Source organism: Mustela nivalis (assembly GCF_964662115.1).
Source record: "Mustela nivalis genome assembly, contig: HAP1_SCAFFOLD_330, whole genome shotgun sequence".
NCBI lineage: Eukaryota > Metazoa > Chordata > Mammalia > Carnivora > Mustelidae > Mustela > Mustela nivalis.
The window spans coordinates 412,565-428,544 of NW_028136316.1; the positions used below are offsets into that span (position 1 = coordinate 412,565).

The 15,980-nt window shown below is 40.4% G+C and overlaps 1 protein-coding gene and 1 long non-coding RNA gene across 2 annotated transcripts in view; one reads left to right on the plus strand and one right to left on the minus strand.

The window, feature by feature from the left end:
* Positions 1–15,980, plus strand: part of LOC309857078 (uncharacterized protein) — a 182,247-nt gene that overhangs the window by 162,228 nt on the left and 4,039 nt on the right. The window contains exons 5-8 of the mRNA XM_082749965.1: positions 8,072–8,146; positions 9,081–9,144; positions 9,311–9,449; positions 12,078–12,179. Coding sequence (XP_082606091.1) covers positions 8,072–8,146; positions 9,081–9,144; positions 9,311–9,449; positions 12,078–12,179 — 380 coding nt within the window. The remainder of the gene's footprint in view (positions 1–8,071; positions 8,147–9,080; positions 9,145–9,310; positions 9,450–12,077; positions 12,180–15,980) is intronic.
* Positions 1–15,980, minus strand: part of LOC309857080 — a 155,748-nt gene that overhangs the window by 30,506 nt on the left and 109,262 nt on the right. The gene's annotated exons all lie outside the window — the stretch shown is intronic.

A 15,980-nucleotide genomic window follows, 5' to 3' on the forward strand; every position in this document is an offset into this window, starting at 1 on the left:
TTTATTCCTTTTTTATTTTTATTTTCTAATATTCATATAGAGTTAAACTTCAAAGTAATCCCCATTCCCCAATCAATACTACCCCTATAGGTAAACCAATTTTTAATCCCCCTTTATCCTAGGAAAGTTGAGTCCTTTAACAAACATATCAATTACATCCAGCAAGGATCAAAACAACCTTCCTTGCCCACACTGAGAATTTATAACCACTCTCCCATCTTTTTCTTCCACCAGTGTTTCTGTGTTTTTGTGTTTGTCCTGATAGTATATAAATCTTACACTTGGGGTGCTTTTCAACAAGGTTATTCCTGTATTTGCATATATTTATATATTTTCTCTTGTTATATACTTTTATCAGTCTTTTTGTTTGTCTTTTGTTTGTATACCTCATAAATCTTACCTTGGGGCGCATTTGGGCTGAACCTTCTCTTTCATCTTCCCTTTCTTTCCTGTCTCTCTCTATCTATTATTTTTTTCTTTTTCTTGTCTTTTTTCTCTCATTTTGGTGGGGAATCCTGATTGCTCAGAAGTGTTCCAGAGTGCACCCTGACTGCACCACGGTCGATACATCCAGCTACATCTGTTCAGTCATCTCTCACCAAAATTACTAGGAGGAGGAATCCCAACAGAAGAAAAATACAGAGGATGGACCTTCCACAACAGAGCTAAGGGCTATCAATATAGACAATATGTCGAAAAGAGAATTCAGGCTAACATTTATCCAGGCAATAGCTAGGTTGGAGAAAGCCATGGATGACCAAGTGCAATTGATTAGGGCCGTGCTGAAAGCGACCAGACAGGATGTTCACAATGTTAGGGCAGAGTTAAAAGTTACCAGGGCTGATGTTCACAATGCTTGCAATGAGTTCCAATCTAATCTAAATTCTCTCAAACCGAGGGTAACTGAGACAGAAGATAGAATTAGTGATCTGGAGGACAAACAGATAGAAAGTTCAAGACGAAGCCTGGAACAAACAGATTAGAAACCACAAAAACAGAATCAGGGAAATAAATGATGCCATGAAACGTTCCAACGTCAGAATTATTGGAATCCCTGAAGGGGAGGAGAATGAAAGAAGTCTAGAAGATATAGTGGAACAAGTCCTTCATGAAAATTTCCCAATCTAGTGAAGAACCAGCATTCATGTACTAGAGACCAAATGTTCTCCACCCAAGATTATAGATTCCAGAAAAACATCAAGACACCTGATAGTCAAATTGAGGAATCATAATTGTAGGTATAATCTCTTGAAAGCCGCTAGCACTAAGAGGCTCCTTACTTACAGAGGAAAGCCCATGAGAATAGTATTAGACCTCTCCACAGAGACCTGGCAAGCCATAAAGGGCTGGCAAGATATTCAGGGCACTAAATGAGAATAATATGCAGCCAAAAATACTTTATCCAGCAAGACTGACATTCAAAATGGATGGAACGATAAAGAGTTTCCAGGATCGGCAAGGCTTAAAAGACTACACAACCACCAAGCCGATACTGCAGGAAATATTAAGGGGGGAGTTCTATAAAAGAGAAAAAATCCTAAGAATAGTATTGAACAGAAATATAGAGACAATCTACAGGAAGAAAGACTTAAAAGGTAGCACGATGTCAAAAAAACATATCTATCAATATCACTCTCAATGAAAATGGCCTAAATGCTCCCATAAAATGGCAAAGGGTTGCAGATTAAATAAAACGATAGGACCCATCCATATGTTGTCTACAAGAGACCCATTTTGAACCTAAAGATATACCCAGACTGAAAGTGAAGGGATGGAGAAGCATCTTTCATGCCAATGGGCCTCAAAAGAAGGATGGGTAGCAATTCTCATATCAGATAAATGAGATTTTAAACTAAAGACTGTAGTCAGAGATACATAAGGACACTACATAATCCTTAAAGGAACTAACCACCAAGATGATCTAACAATTGTAAATATCTATGCCCCCAATATGGGAGCAGCCAATTACACAGGAAAACTGTTAATCAAGATAAAGAGTCATACTGATATGAATACATTAATAGTAGGAGATCTTAACACGCCTCTCTCAGAAATAGATAATCGAAACAGAAAATCAATAAAGAAACAAGAGCATTGAATGACACATTGGACCAGATGGACCTCATAGATATATACACAACATTCCACCCTAAAACAACAGAATACTCATTCTCCTCAAGGGCACATGGAACCTTCTCAAGAATAAACCACATACTGGGTCACAAATCAGGACTCAACTGATACCAAAAGACTGAGATGATTCCCTGCATATTCTCAGGTCACAATGCTTTGAAACTGGAGCTCAATCACAAGGAAAAGTTCCGAAGGAACTCAGATAACTGGAAGCTAAAGACCACCTTGCTTAAGAATGCTTGGATCAACCAGGAGATCAAAGAAAAACTGAAACAATTCATGGAAACGAATGAGAATGAAGACACTTTGGTCCAAAACCTATGGGATACAGCAAAGGTGTTCCTAAGGGGGAAATACATATCCACCCAAGTCTCCATCAAAAAAATTGAAAACTTCAGAACACAGCAGCTGGCTCTACACCTTAAAGAACTGAAGAATCAACAACAAATCAAATCAACTCCACACATAAGAATGGAAATCATCAAGATTAGAGCTGAGATCAATGAGGTAGAAACCAGAGATACAGTAGAACGTATCAATGAAACTAGAACCTGGTTTTTGGAAGAATCAATAAGATCGATAAACCATTGGTCACACTAATCCAAAAGAAAAGAGAGAAAGCCGAAATTCATAAAATTATGAATGAAAAGGGAGAGATCACAATAAACACCAAGGCAGTAGAACCAATCATCAGAAGTTATTATCAACAGTTTATATGCCAATAAACTTAGCAACCTAGATGAAATGGATGCATTCCTGGAAAACTATAAACTCCCAAAATGGAACCAGGAAGAATTCAACAACCGGAATAGGCCGATGTCTAGTAATGAGATTGGAGCAGTGATCAAAAATCTCCCCAAAACAAGAGTCCAGGTCCTTTACGGATTCCCAGGGGAATTCTACCAAACTTTCAAAGAAGAAATAACACCTATTCTCCTGAAACTGTTTCAGACAATTGAAGTAGAAGGAAAACTCCCAGATTCTTTCTATGAAGCCAGCATTACCCTGATTCCCAAACCAGGCAAAGACGCTACCAAAAAGGAGAATTTCAGATCAATATCACTGATGAATCAATATCACTGTTGCTAAGATCTTCTCAACAAATTCTTAGCAAACAGGATCCAACAGCTTATTAAAAAGATTATCCACCATGACCAGGTGGGATTCATCCCTTGGCTACAAGGATGATTCAACATTTGCAAATCAATCAATGTGATAGAATAAATTAGTATGAGAAGAGAGAAGAACCACATGGTCCTCTCAATCGATGCAGAAAAAGCATTTGACAAAATCCAGCATCCGATGCATTAAAACGCTTCAAAGTATAGGGATACAAAGAACATTCCTGAACTCCATCAAATCTATCTATGAAAGACCCACAGCAAATATCATCCTCAATGGGAAAAAGCTTGCAGCCTTCCTGTTGAGATCAGGAACACGACAAGGATGTCCACTCTCGCCACTCTTGTTCAACATGGTATTAGAAGTCCTAGCAACAGCAATCAGACAACAAAGGGAAATAAAAGGTATCCAAATTGGTAATGAAGAAGTCAAACTCTCTCTCTTTGCAGATTACATGATTCTTTATATGGAAAACCCAAAAGACCCCACCCCCAAACTACTAGAACTCATACAGCCATTCAGTAATGTGGCAGGATACAAAGTCAATGTACAGAAATCAGAGGATTTCTTATACACTAACAATGAAAATACAGAAAGGGAAATGAGAGAACTGATTCTATCTACAATATCACGAAGAACCATAAGATACTGGGAATAAACCTAATCAAAGGAGTAAAGGATCTGTACTCGAGAACTACAGAACACTCAAGAAGGAAATTGAAGAAGACACAAAAAGATGGAAGACCATTCCATGCTCTTGGATCTGAAGAATAAACATTGTTAAAATGTCTATACTTTTAATGCCATTCCAATCAAAATTTCACCAGTATTCTTCAAATACCTGGAGCAAATAATCCAAAAATTTATATGGAATCAGAAGAGACCCCGAATCGCTAAGGAAATGTTGAAAAACAAAAATAAAATGTGGGGCATCACGTTACCTGATTTCAAGCTTTACTACAAAGCTGTGATCACCAAGACAGCATGGTACTGGCATACAAACAGACACATAGACCAGTGAAACAGAGTAGAGAGCCCAGATATTGACCCTCAACTCTATGGGCAAATAATCTTTGACAAAGCAGGAAAAAATATACGGTGGAAAAAAGACAGTCTCTTCAATAAATGGTGTTGGGAAAACTGGGCAGCTATATGTAGAAGAATGAAACTCGACCATTCTCTTATGCCATACACAAATATAAACTCAAAATGGATAAATGATGGCAACGTGAGACAGGAATCCATCCGAATCCTAGAAGAGAACATAGGCAGTAATCTCTTCGATATCAGCCACAGCAACTCCTTTCAAGATATGTCCCCAAAGGCAAAGGAAACAAAAGCCAAAATAAACTTGGGACTTCAGCAAAATCAAAAGCTTCTGCACAGCATGGAAACAGTCAATAAAACATAGAGACAACACACGGAATGGAAGAGGATATTCGCAAATGACAGTACAGACAAAAGGTTGATATCCAGGAACTACAAAGAACACCTCAAACTCAACACACACAAAATAGATAATCATATCAAAAAATGGGCAGAAGGTATGAACATACACTTCTCCAATGAAGTCATACAAATGGCTATAAGACACATGAAAAATTGTTCATCATCACTAGCCCTCAGGGAGATTCAAATTAAAACCACATTGAGATATGGCCAAAATTAACCAAACGGGAAGCAATATGTGTTGGAGGGGATGTGGAGAAAGGGGAAACCTCTTCCATTGTTGGTGAGAATGCAAGTTGGTGCAGCCTCATTAGAGAACAGTGTGGACATTCCTTAAGAAATTAAAAATAGAGCTTCTCTATGAGCTGCCATTGCACTACTGGGTATTTACCCCAAAGATACAGATGTGATAAGAAGGGCCATCTGTACCCCAGTGTTTATAGCAGCAATGGCCACGGTTGCCAAACTGTGGAAAGAACCAAGATGCCCTTCAACGGATGAATGGATAAGGAAGATGTGGGCCATATACACTATGGAGTATTGTGCCTCCATCAGAATGGACAAATACCCAGCTTTTTTAGCAACATGGATGGGACTGGAGGAGATTATGCTGAGTGAAATAAGGCAACAAACAGAGTCAGTTATCATATGGTTTCACTTATTGGTGGAGCATGGTGGACATGGGGAGTTAGGAGAAGGGAGTTGGGGGAAATTGGAAGGGGAGGTGAACTATGAGAGATTATGGCCTCTGAAAAACAATCTGAGGGGTTTTAAGTCTTGGGATTGGGAGGTTGGGGAAACCAGGTGGTGGGTATTAGAGAGGGCATGGATTGCATGGAGCACTGGGTTTGGTACAGAAACAAAGAATACTGTTAGGCTGAAAATAAATAAAATATAAATTTAAAAAAAAAACAAGAAAACAAAAACTAATGACAGACTGTGTGGTGACTAACATAAAAAAAAAGCTAGGGAAATAATGAATTAATGGATATATTTTCAATGTCTGCATGATCCCTTGTCAAAATTGAATAGGTTGAACATTCATTGACTACTATGTGAATAGAATTTGGGGGCAAAAATAAGTTAAACACACTTGTGCTCTTTATCATAAATTGATTGTGAGCCATGATGACTTCATCAGAAATTCTAATTTTATCTTCCTTTTTAATCCTGTGAATTCATGCTGCTAAGCAAAGTGATTGTTGTCATATCTTTGGATTATAATTCTGGTACTATCTGTACTATAGATTATTACTCATAATATGTTTTGTCATCCAGCTTATCTTTGTTTCTTCCTCTCTTAGATAAAGCCTCGACAATACGAAGGTAAGATTTGGGGCTTCAGTTTTCTTTGCCAAAAATTCTCAGTACCCATATTTGATGTGTGTTTAATTTGATGAGGGATAAATATGGTGACTTCTGATGTCTCACTGACTTAAGTCTTGAAAATGCTTCTCTTCCCCATGTGGAGTCTAAGTGACAGTGTTGAGGGAGTTGCCATCTCTAAGAGACCAGGAGAAGGAACTCTTCATGGGACTAGGGAGAATACAAGGTGTAATTTTGCAGAGACATGTTTAGGAGGCAAGTGATGATGACAGCGTGAGGTCTGAAGTGAGTACTTCACCATGAGCCGGCTCTTGGTGAAATGTCAAGAGGGGAAAACTCTCTGAGTCTAGCAAACCGGCTACACGTAGGGAAGAAGGCAGATATTGCCATGCAGAGCGTGTGTTACAGGAGAGAAGTAAACTGTGGTTTTAAGTCTGAAGTGGAGGGGTCGTTGCCTACCAGGGGAGAATGAATGGAATAGAGCCTGTGCCAGCGGGGATAATGGATAGTGTGTGGGGATCATGGATTGTGGTGATTCCATGGTGCTGGCTGTTGACGGCCTGGGTGGCCACCTGGCACTTAGGAAACCATTGAATGTCATTGTTCGTTGTTGTGAGTGTGGAAGTGGTACTGGTGAGAAGAGAGGTCTCAGAGCAGGAGAGTGCTCACAGTGCGTCAGGAGAAGAGAAGTTTGCACTTTGAGGCAAGATGAGAGAATTATTTTTTTAAGAGATTCTGTTTATTCACTTGATATATATAGAGAGAGAGCACAAGGAGGCAGAGTGGGAGGCAGACAGAGAGGGAGAAGCAGGTCCTTGCTGAGCAGAGAGTTGGATGTGGGATGTGATCCCAGGACCCAGGATCCTGATTCCAGCAGAAGGCAGACCCTTAACCAACTGAGCCACCGAGGTGCCCCACGATGAGAAAATTAAGTGGCTCTTAGAGGAGTCTGTGTTCTAGACCTTACAAGTGTTATGCAGCTGCCATCAGTCTCCTCACGAGTGTTGTTTTCCTTTAAGGGTGGAGGGTAACATTCTCCTGTTGTGATGAAAAAAGCTTGTCTTCTCAGGCTTGTGCATTATCCAGGGCCTCCAAAGACTGTCTGTAACGTGGAGATTGTACCCAAGTGTGTTTATAGCAGAGATCTTGTCCTCCAGAGCCCCCAGCCTGGGGTCCATGAAAGGCGATCTGGGAGCAGCAGAAAGTTTCTGAAGGCCTGTGAGTTGTCACTCACCTGATATCTTGAGCTTTCCTTGTGTGGAATTCCAAGTAGGACCTGGAAGTGGACATTCCACTGAGCAGGAACAAAGTATAGTTTTGCTCATTATGGGTTGTTTGCAGGGACCTGCTTTTGTATCTGAATCACTGGAGGAGAGAGATGTTAGTTGCTAGGATGCTTGATTTTTCGGTCACATCTCTGGCGATGACATTGGCATATGCAAGGTTTGAATTTTCCAAGAATGGTGCTTACAATTGGGAGAAAAATGAGAAAGCATTCGATTGTTTCTTTTTCTATGTTTGAAAAACATTTTAAGTAAGAATCTCACTGATATAGAATGTCTTAGGTTTCAAATGCTGCTACAACATGCTTCCTTCAGGCACAATGGGAATGCTAGCAAGTTAGTGACACCCAAGTGTCAGAGAATGTACTCTGGTGCTAATATATTGGGATTATTCAATGTCACTGTTTTTGCTAATTATCTTAAAATTCTTTTTTCTCCTTTCAGTTACTTTAGACCAAATCAAGATGAAGATTAATAACCTTAAAAATGAAAACAGGGATTTTGAAAAAAACATAGCGAGTTGGGAGAAGAGGGTATGTTCAAATATTTTTTTGTGATTTCATATTGGTTACTTACCCTCTGGTAGTAACCAGATCGATATTCTATCGATCTATATCATGCAACCCAGAAATGGTCCTTGAGTAAGAGAAGCTTCACAAACGTAGAGTACTGCCTCCTTCTTTGTGAAAGGAGTCACAAATATAGGTTTCTTTAACATGCTATTTTGGACTTCTGATTCTTTTTCATATTTGTTATAGGCCAGGGAAGCAAAGAAGCAAGCAGAAACGAAGAGAGAACATGAGCGTTCCCTTGCTGGAGTACGTAAATTAAAAGTAAGACTCCTTTCTTTGCCTGAATTGTGTTCTAACAGCAGAAATAAAAGTAATAAAATATTATTATTATTATTATTATTATTTCAAAGATTGATTTGAGAGAAGGAAAGAGTGAGGGGAGGGGGTCTGAAGGAGACAGAGAGAGAATGCCAAGCAGACACCGTGCCGAGTGTTTCGCCTGATGCGGGGATCAGTCCCATGACCCTGAGATCAGGACTTGAGGCAAACGAAAGCAGGAGTCAGACACTCCACAGACTGGGCCACCCAGGTGCAACCCAGGTGCCCCAAGGAATGAATCATTGTTACTCATTCAATATGTTTTCTTGAAGGAGAACATCAAAAAGGTGGAAGAGATTAATGAAAATTTGAAGGACTCCCTTCATTGTAAACAGGCTCTCTTACAAGCTCAGAGAGAAAAGAATATCAAGAATGTGGATGTGGTAAAAGTTAGGTGTTAGTTGTACTATCATGTGGCTTGGGAGGCTTTCGGTTCATTGGGTGAGGTGAGTGCAGTGTACTCGTGTGCTGTTTGCACAGTAGAGCGTGGGCGTCTGGGAACAGCAACTACTACTGAACCGTGAGCTGTGATTTCACTTAGGACCACCCCGATGAGATTTGCAATTTCAAGGCCTAGGAAGTATGGTTTATTTCACAGCTGGGTAATCATCACATCATTCAGCGCTGCCCTCCAAGTTACGTAGAAAATCCCACAAAATACGTGAGCAGTGAAGGATGATAGCAAGCCCAATTTGTATAGTAGAATATTATTTTATATCAGTTCCTCTAAGAAAGCCATTTGTGCGTTTTTTTGACATGAACTAGTTTCTTTACGTGCCCCTTATTCCTTTTATGCCTCAAGGGCTTTCTTTGTTGCCCTCCATGATCCTGTCCTGTTAGGTGCCCTCATATGTCTTTTCTCAAATCTGTCTTAAAGGCCCAAGATGCACTGGCGGATCAAGAGCTGAGAGCCTTGAAATCAAAAAACCAAGAACTTAAAGGTACCTTGTTTGGGGGGATGAAATCTCCATATGGTGGCAATGAGTTTGCATCGGGCAGGGAGAGAATGCCTTTCTGCCTTCACGGCCTTGCCCTTCTCCTTTCCCCATTGAAACCAAGTTCTCAGGTCATGGCACAAACATAGAAAATTAAACTCATCCTTTACAGAAAGGAAAACATTCCTGGAAGACCAGTGTAATGCCCTGAGCTATCAGAAAACAGCTAAAGAAGCAGAATTGAACCTGCTAAAGAAAAAATTGGATATGGTGGTGGAGTTCTCTGAAAACCGAAAACTGACTGCAGAAAAGTAAGCTATTGCTGTCTTGTCATAGATATTGTTGTATGAATTTTCGTGGCAGCAAGTATTTAGATCTTCTGGAATTGGATCTTTGTGTACTTTTGCCAAATGCATTCTGTAGAATTGTGCCTGCCCTTCCTGTCTTGATTTGTGTAACCTGAATTTTCCTTTCTGTTCTAATGACTTGCCACATGTTATTGTGTGATTCATTGGGGAAGAAGAGGGAAGGTACCAGCATTAATCACTTTGATACGTGGATCCCCTCTGGATCAGTCTACATTGTCCTTTCATTTTAACTCTCCTCACGTGCTCTGACCACTCCTGCATTAGGTCCATTTCTTGTTCAGTATGAGACTTGGGTCCAGAATGTGCAGAGAAAAATGGAATTCTCTTCCTGCAGAAACAGGGAAAGTTTCTTTGTGGAAAGTGTGCTGGGGCTCCAGCAATACTGGGTCCCTTTATCTGGTGTACAACTGAGATCATTCGCTGCAGCCCAATACCTTAGAAGGCCAGGGTATTTCCTGTCCACCTGATTTTCTTTTCCTTTTCTTTCTTTCTTTCTTTCTTTCTTTCTTTCTTTCTTTCTTTCTTTCTTTCTTTCTTTCTTTTTTAGAGATTTTATTTATCTATTTGACAGAAATAGACACCGCGCGCGAGAGAACACAAGCAGGGGGAGTGCGAGAGGGAGAAGCAGGCTTCCCACCGAACAGGGAGTCCAGTGTGGGGCTCTGTTGCAGGACCCTGGGATCATGACCTGTACCAAATACTTTTAAGCAGATAATTACTGAGCCATCCTGGTGCCCCTCCACACGATTTTCTAGGTGTATGTCTCTTGGATCCCAACCAAAGCCTGCAGTTTCATTAAGTCTCATCTTTGCTGGCTGGACGAGAGCTTCGCTTGTTGAATTCCAACCTGTCCCCAAAAGGTTGCTTGTTCATTTACTTTGTCTTCACTCACCTGTTCTAGAATTCACTGATGTGTCCTCCGGAAACTGGCTCTCACTGCCAGGCTGGCTTTCTCCTAGGCTTCCTTCTTCTCCATCTGATTATCATGTTTCTTCATGTGCTCTTTAGAAATTGGGTGCATTCACTCACAAGTTTTCTCTCTTGTCCAGTGTGTCCTTTTATTTCTCAGGAGGAGATAAGGACGGAGTCCCTCATTCATGTGGAAAAGCAAAACTGTTCCCTGTCTACCCTGGGGACTCAGCTTTGTGTTATTCCTTCCCACATCGGTGGTGGGGGCCACTCTCTCTCATAGGCACTTGGGTTCTGTTCATTGGTAAAGACCCACTCCCCTCACTCTTTCCTTCTCTCAAATCAATCTTTGAAATAATAATAATTTTAATAATAATAATAATAATAATAATAATAATATTTCATTACTTTTATTTCTGCTGTTAGAACACAATTCAGGCAAAGAAAGGAGTCTTACTTTTAATTTACATACTTCAGGACCTTCTTGGGGCAGCCAGTGTCCTGACCACCTTTCTCTCTTCAACACCATATCCCTGAGCCGCACACTGACTGCCGCTCCAGAAGACATTTGCTGAAGGATGGTTGAGAGACCAAAAGCAGATGCTCCTGTCCTTCTCTTTCTAGAGCTTTTGTCTGTCCCTAAGTCTTTCTGCATGAGATTCTTGACAAGTGTCCTGTTGAATCCTTGTGAATGAACACCATGAACAAAAGAGTTGAGGGCAGCCCAGCAGACCAACCTTTCTAAGCATCACCATTTGCTGCCTTCACCATCCATGAAGTTGGTCTTGGTCAAGAAGGTTTACTTGGGGCGCCTGGGTGGTTCAGTAGGTTAGAGCCTCTGCTTTCGGCTGAGTTCATGGTCCCCCTGGGATGGAGCCCTGCATTGGGCTCTTTGCTCAGTGGGCAGTCTGCTCCCCCCCCCTCTCTGCCTACCTCTCTGCATACTTGAGATCTCTCTCTGTCAAATAAATAAATAAAATCTTTTTTTTAAATAAAGGTCGAGTCATTGGAGTTGACAGATTTACATCTGAACTATGTTCCACTGTGATAACACCCTGAGTATGTGACAGTTCACATGGATTATTTAAGGACATATTTTCAGCACTACGATTGGCCTTTTCCTATTCCAGGATCTTTCACGAGGGGCCAGGGGTTGTACATCTAAAACCTAGAGATGTGTGGGAGTGAGTTTCCATACCAGTGAAGCCATATTCTGGAAGTTCCTTTGGGCTGAATGTGGGGGCACAGCCTTGGTCTGAGGATCAGGGCTCCCCACAGAGACTAATGATGGTCCCCTATTCATCCTAATGAGTGTAGCTCATCAGGCTTGGCTTTTCACTTTGAATTGAAATGAGCCTTCACCTTCTCAAACCAAAGACGTATTCCAAGAGGGCACAGAGTGCAATATTATTTGGTGACATAGTGAATGAATTAAAGTAGACAAGTAAAAAGACAGCCCCGATTGCAGGGAGCTTGGCCAGCAGCAAGAGTTCGATGTTTCTTCAACCTTAAATGGGGCCTTCATTCATTTCCCTGTTGTGTTGTCAGTCTGTGCTTTTAGCGGGGACATTCCACCATAGGCCATCAAGTGTGCTGGAAGAATAAATGGCAAAAATTCAGGACCGTGGCTACTGGACAATGTATATATCTCTCCCATCTTAGGAAGCTAGAAGAGAAACTGTATGAATTGAATGCAACTAAGAATGAGCTGTTAGCTGCCGATAAATATCTGAAAGTAACTGAAGAAGAAATGGAGAAGTACGGGTAAGTTCAGACACTACATACTATTGGCTCCTGAAAAGTTCCCTTTGGATTTTTTTAAAATTTTTAATTTTCTTATAAACCTATGATGAATTCTTAGCCCCAGGGGTACAGGTCTGTTATTCACCAGGCTTACACACTTCACAGCACTCACCATAGCTCATACCCTCCCCAGTGTCCATAACCCCACCATCCTCTCCCTACAACCTTCCCCCCAGCATCCCTCAGTTTATTTTGTGACATCTTGTTTCATTTATTCTTTTCCTACCCCACAACCCCCCACGTTGCATCTCCACTTCCTCATATCAGGGAGACCATATGATAGTTGTCTTTCTCCGATCGACTTCTTTCGATAAGGATAATTCCCTCTAGTTCCATGCACGTCATCGCAAATGGCAAGATATTTCTTTTGATGGCTTCATAGTATTCCACTGTATATGTATACCACATCTTCTTTATCCACTCATTTGTTGATGGACATCTAGGTCCTTTCCGTAGTTTGGCTATTGTGGACATTGCTGCTATAAACATTCAGGTACACGTGGCCCTTCAGATCACTACGTTTGTATCATTAGGGTAAATAGCCAGTAGTGCAATCGCTGGGTCATAGGGTAGCTCTATTTTCAGCTTTTTGAGAAACCACCATGCTGTTTTCCAGAGTGGTTGCACCAGCTTGCATTCCCACCAAAAGTGTAAGAGTGTTCCTTTTTCTATGCATCCTCACCAGCATCTGTCATTTCCTGACTTGTTAATCTTAGCCATTCTGACTAGTGTGAGGTGGTATCTCATTGTGGTTTTGATTTGTATTTCCCTGATGCCGAGTGATGTGGAGCAATTTTTCATGTGTCTGTTGGCCATCTGGATGTCTTTGCAGAAATGTCTGTTCATGTCCTCTGCCGTTTCTTGATTGGATTATTTGTTCTTTGGGTGTTGAGTTTCCGAAGCTCTTTATAGATTTTGGATCCTAGCCCTTTATCTGATATGTCGTTTGCAAATATCTTCTCCCATTCTGTCAGTTGTCTTTTGGTTTTGATAACTGTTTCCTTTGCTGTGCAGAAGCTTTTGGTCTTGATGAAGTTCCAATAGTTTGTTTTTGCCTTTGATTTCCTCCCTTTTGATGATGCTTCTAGGAAGAAGTTGCTGTGGTTGAGGTCGAAGATGTTGTTGCCTGTATTCTCCTCAAGGATTTTGATGGATTCCTTTCTCACATTGACGCCCTTCGTCCATTTTTAGTCTATTTTCCTGTGTAGTGTAAGGAAATGGTCCAGTTTCATTTTAATGCATGTGGCTGTCCAATTTCCCCAACACCATTTGTTGAAGAGACGGTCTTTGGACATTGGACATTCTTTCCTGCTTTGTTGAAGATTAGTTGACCATAGAGTTGAGGGTGTATTTTTGGATTCTCTCTTCTGGTCCATTGATCTATGTGTCAGTTTTTGTGCCAGTACCCTTCTGTCTTGATGATGACAGCTTTGAAGCAGAGCTTGAATTCCAGAATTGTGATGCCACCAACTTTGGCTTTCTTTTTCAATATTGCTTTGGCTATTCGAGGTTTTTTCTGGTTCCACATAAATTTTAGGATTATTTGTTCCATTTCTTTGAAAAAAATGGATGGGATTTTGATAGGGATTGCATTAAATGTGTGAATTTCTTTAGATAGCAAAGACATTTTCATAATATTTGTTTTCCAATCCAGGTGCATGGAACCTTTTTCCATTTCTTTGTGTCTTCCTCAATTTCTTTCATGAGTACTTTAGAGTTTTCTTAGTATAGTTTCTTTGCCTCTTTGCTTAGTTGTATTCCTAATTATCTTATGGTTTTGGGTGCAGTTGTAAATTGGGTTGACTCCTTAATTTTCGTCCTTTTGTCTTGTTGTTGTGTAAAGCAATGCAACTGATTTCTGTGCATTGGTTTTATATCCTGACACTTTACTGAATTCCTGTACAAGTTCTAGCAGATTTGGAGTGAAGTCTTTTGGGGTTTCCACATATAGTATCATATCATCTGCAAAGAGTGAGAGTTTGACTTTTTTTTTTTTTTTGCTGATTTGGATGTTTTTGATATCTTTTTGTTGTCTGATTGCTGAGGCGTGGACTTCTAGTACTATGTTGAATAGCAGTGGTGATAATGGACATCCCTGCCGTGTTCCTGGCCTTAGCGGAAAAGCTCTCAGTTTTTCTCCATTGAGAATGATATTTGCAGTGGGTTTTCCATAGATGGCTATGATAATATTGAGATATGTGCCCTCTATCCCTACACTTTGAAGTGTTCTGATCAGGAAGGAATGCTGTACTTTGTCAAATGCTTTCTCAGCATCTATTGAGAGTATCATGTGGTTCTTGTTCTTTTCTTAATGTATTGTATCACATTAATTGATTTGCGGATGTTGAACCAACCTTGCAGCCCTGGAATAAATCCCACTTGGTGGTGGAGAATAATCGTTTTAATGTACTCTTGGATCCTATTGGCTAGTATTTTGGTGAGGATTCTTGCGTCTGTGTTCATCAAGGATATTGATCTGTAATTCTCTTTTTTGATGGGATCCTTGTCTGGTTTGGGGATCAAGGTGATGCAGGCCTCATAAAACGAGTTTGGAAGTTTTCCTACCATTTCAGTTTTTTGGAACAGTTTCGGGACAATAGGAATTAATTCTTCTTTAAATGTTTGTTAGAATTCCCCTGGGAAGCAAACTGGCCCTGGGCTTTTATTTGTTTGGATATTTTTGATGACTATTTCAGTCTCCCTACTGGTTATGGGTCTGTTAAGGTTTTCTATTTATTCCTGGCTCACTTGTGATAGATAATATTGTCTCTGATAGTGCACCCACATCTTCCAGATTGTCAGATTTGTTGGCGAAGAGTTGCTCATAATATGTACTTATAATTGTTTGTATTTCTTTGGTGTTGGTTTGATCTCTCCTCTTTCTTTTGTGATTTTATTAATTTGGGTCCTTTTTCTTTTCCTTTGATAGGTGTGGCCAGGGGTTTATCAATCTTATTAATTCTTTCAGAGAACCAGCTCCTAGTTTCATTGATTTGTTCTATTGTTTTGTTTGTTTGTTTGTTTGTTTGTTTTTAAAGATTTTAAGTATTTATTTGACAGAGAGAGAGATCACAAGTAAGCAGTAGGCAGAGAGGCAGGCATAGAGAGGGAGAAGGAAGCAGGCTTCCTGCTGAGCAGAGAGCCCGATGCAGGGCTCGATCCCGGGACCCTGGGATCATGACCTGAGCCAAAGGCAGAGCCCCAACCCACTGAGCCACCCAGGCGCCCCTGTTTGTTTGTTTCTATTTCATTGATTTCTGCTCTGATCTTTATGATTTCTCTTCTCCTGCTGAGTTTAGGTTTTCTTTGGTGTTCTTTCTCCAGCCCCTTTAGGTGTAGGGTTAGGTTGTGTATTTGAGACCTTTCTTATTTCTTGAGAAAGGCTTGTATCGCTATATATTTTCCTCTCAGCACTGCCTTTGCTGTGTCCCACGGATTTTGAACCATTGTGTTTTCATTGTCATTTGTTTCCATGATTTTTTTTTCAATTCTTTTTTATTTTCCTGGTTGAGACATCCATTCTTTAATAGGATGCTCTTTAGCTTCCTTTCTCTGTCATTTGAGTTCCTTCCAACTTTCCTCTTGTGATTGAGTTCTAGCTTCAGAGCATTGTCGTCTGAAAATATGCAGGGGATGATCCCAATCTTTTGATACCGGTTGAGACCTGATCTGTGAACCAGGATGTGATCTATTTTGGAGAATGTTCCATGTGCATTAGAGAAGAATATGTATTGTTGCTTTGGGATGGAATGTTCTGAATAT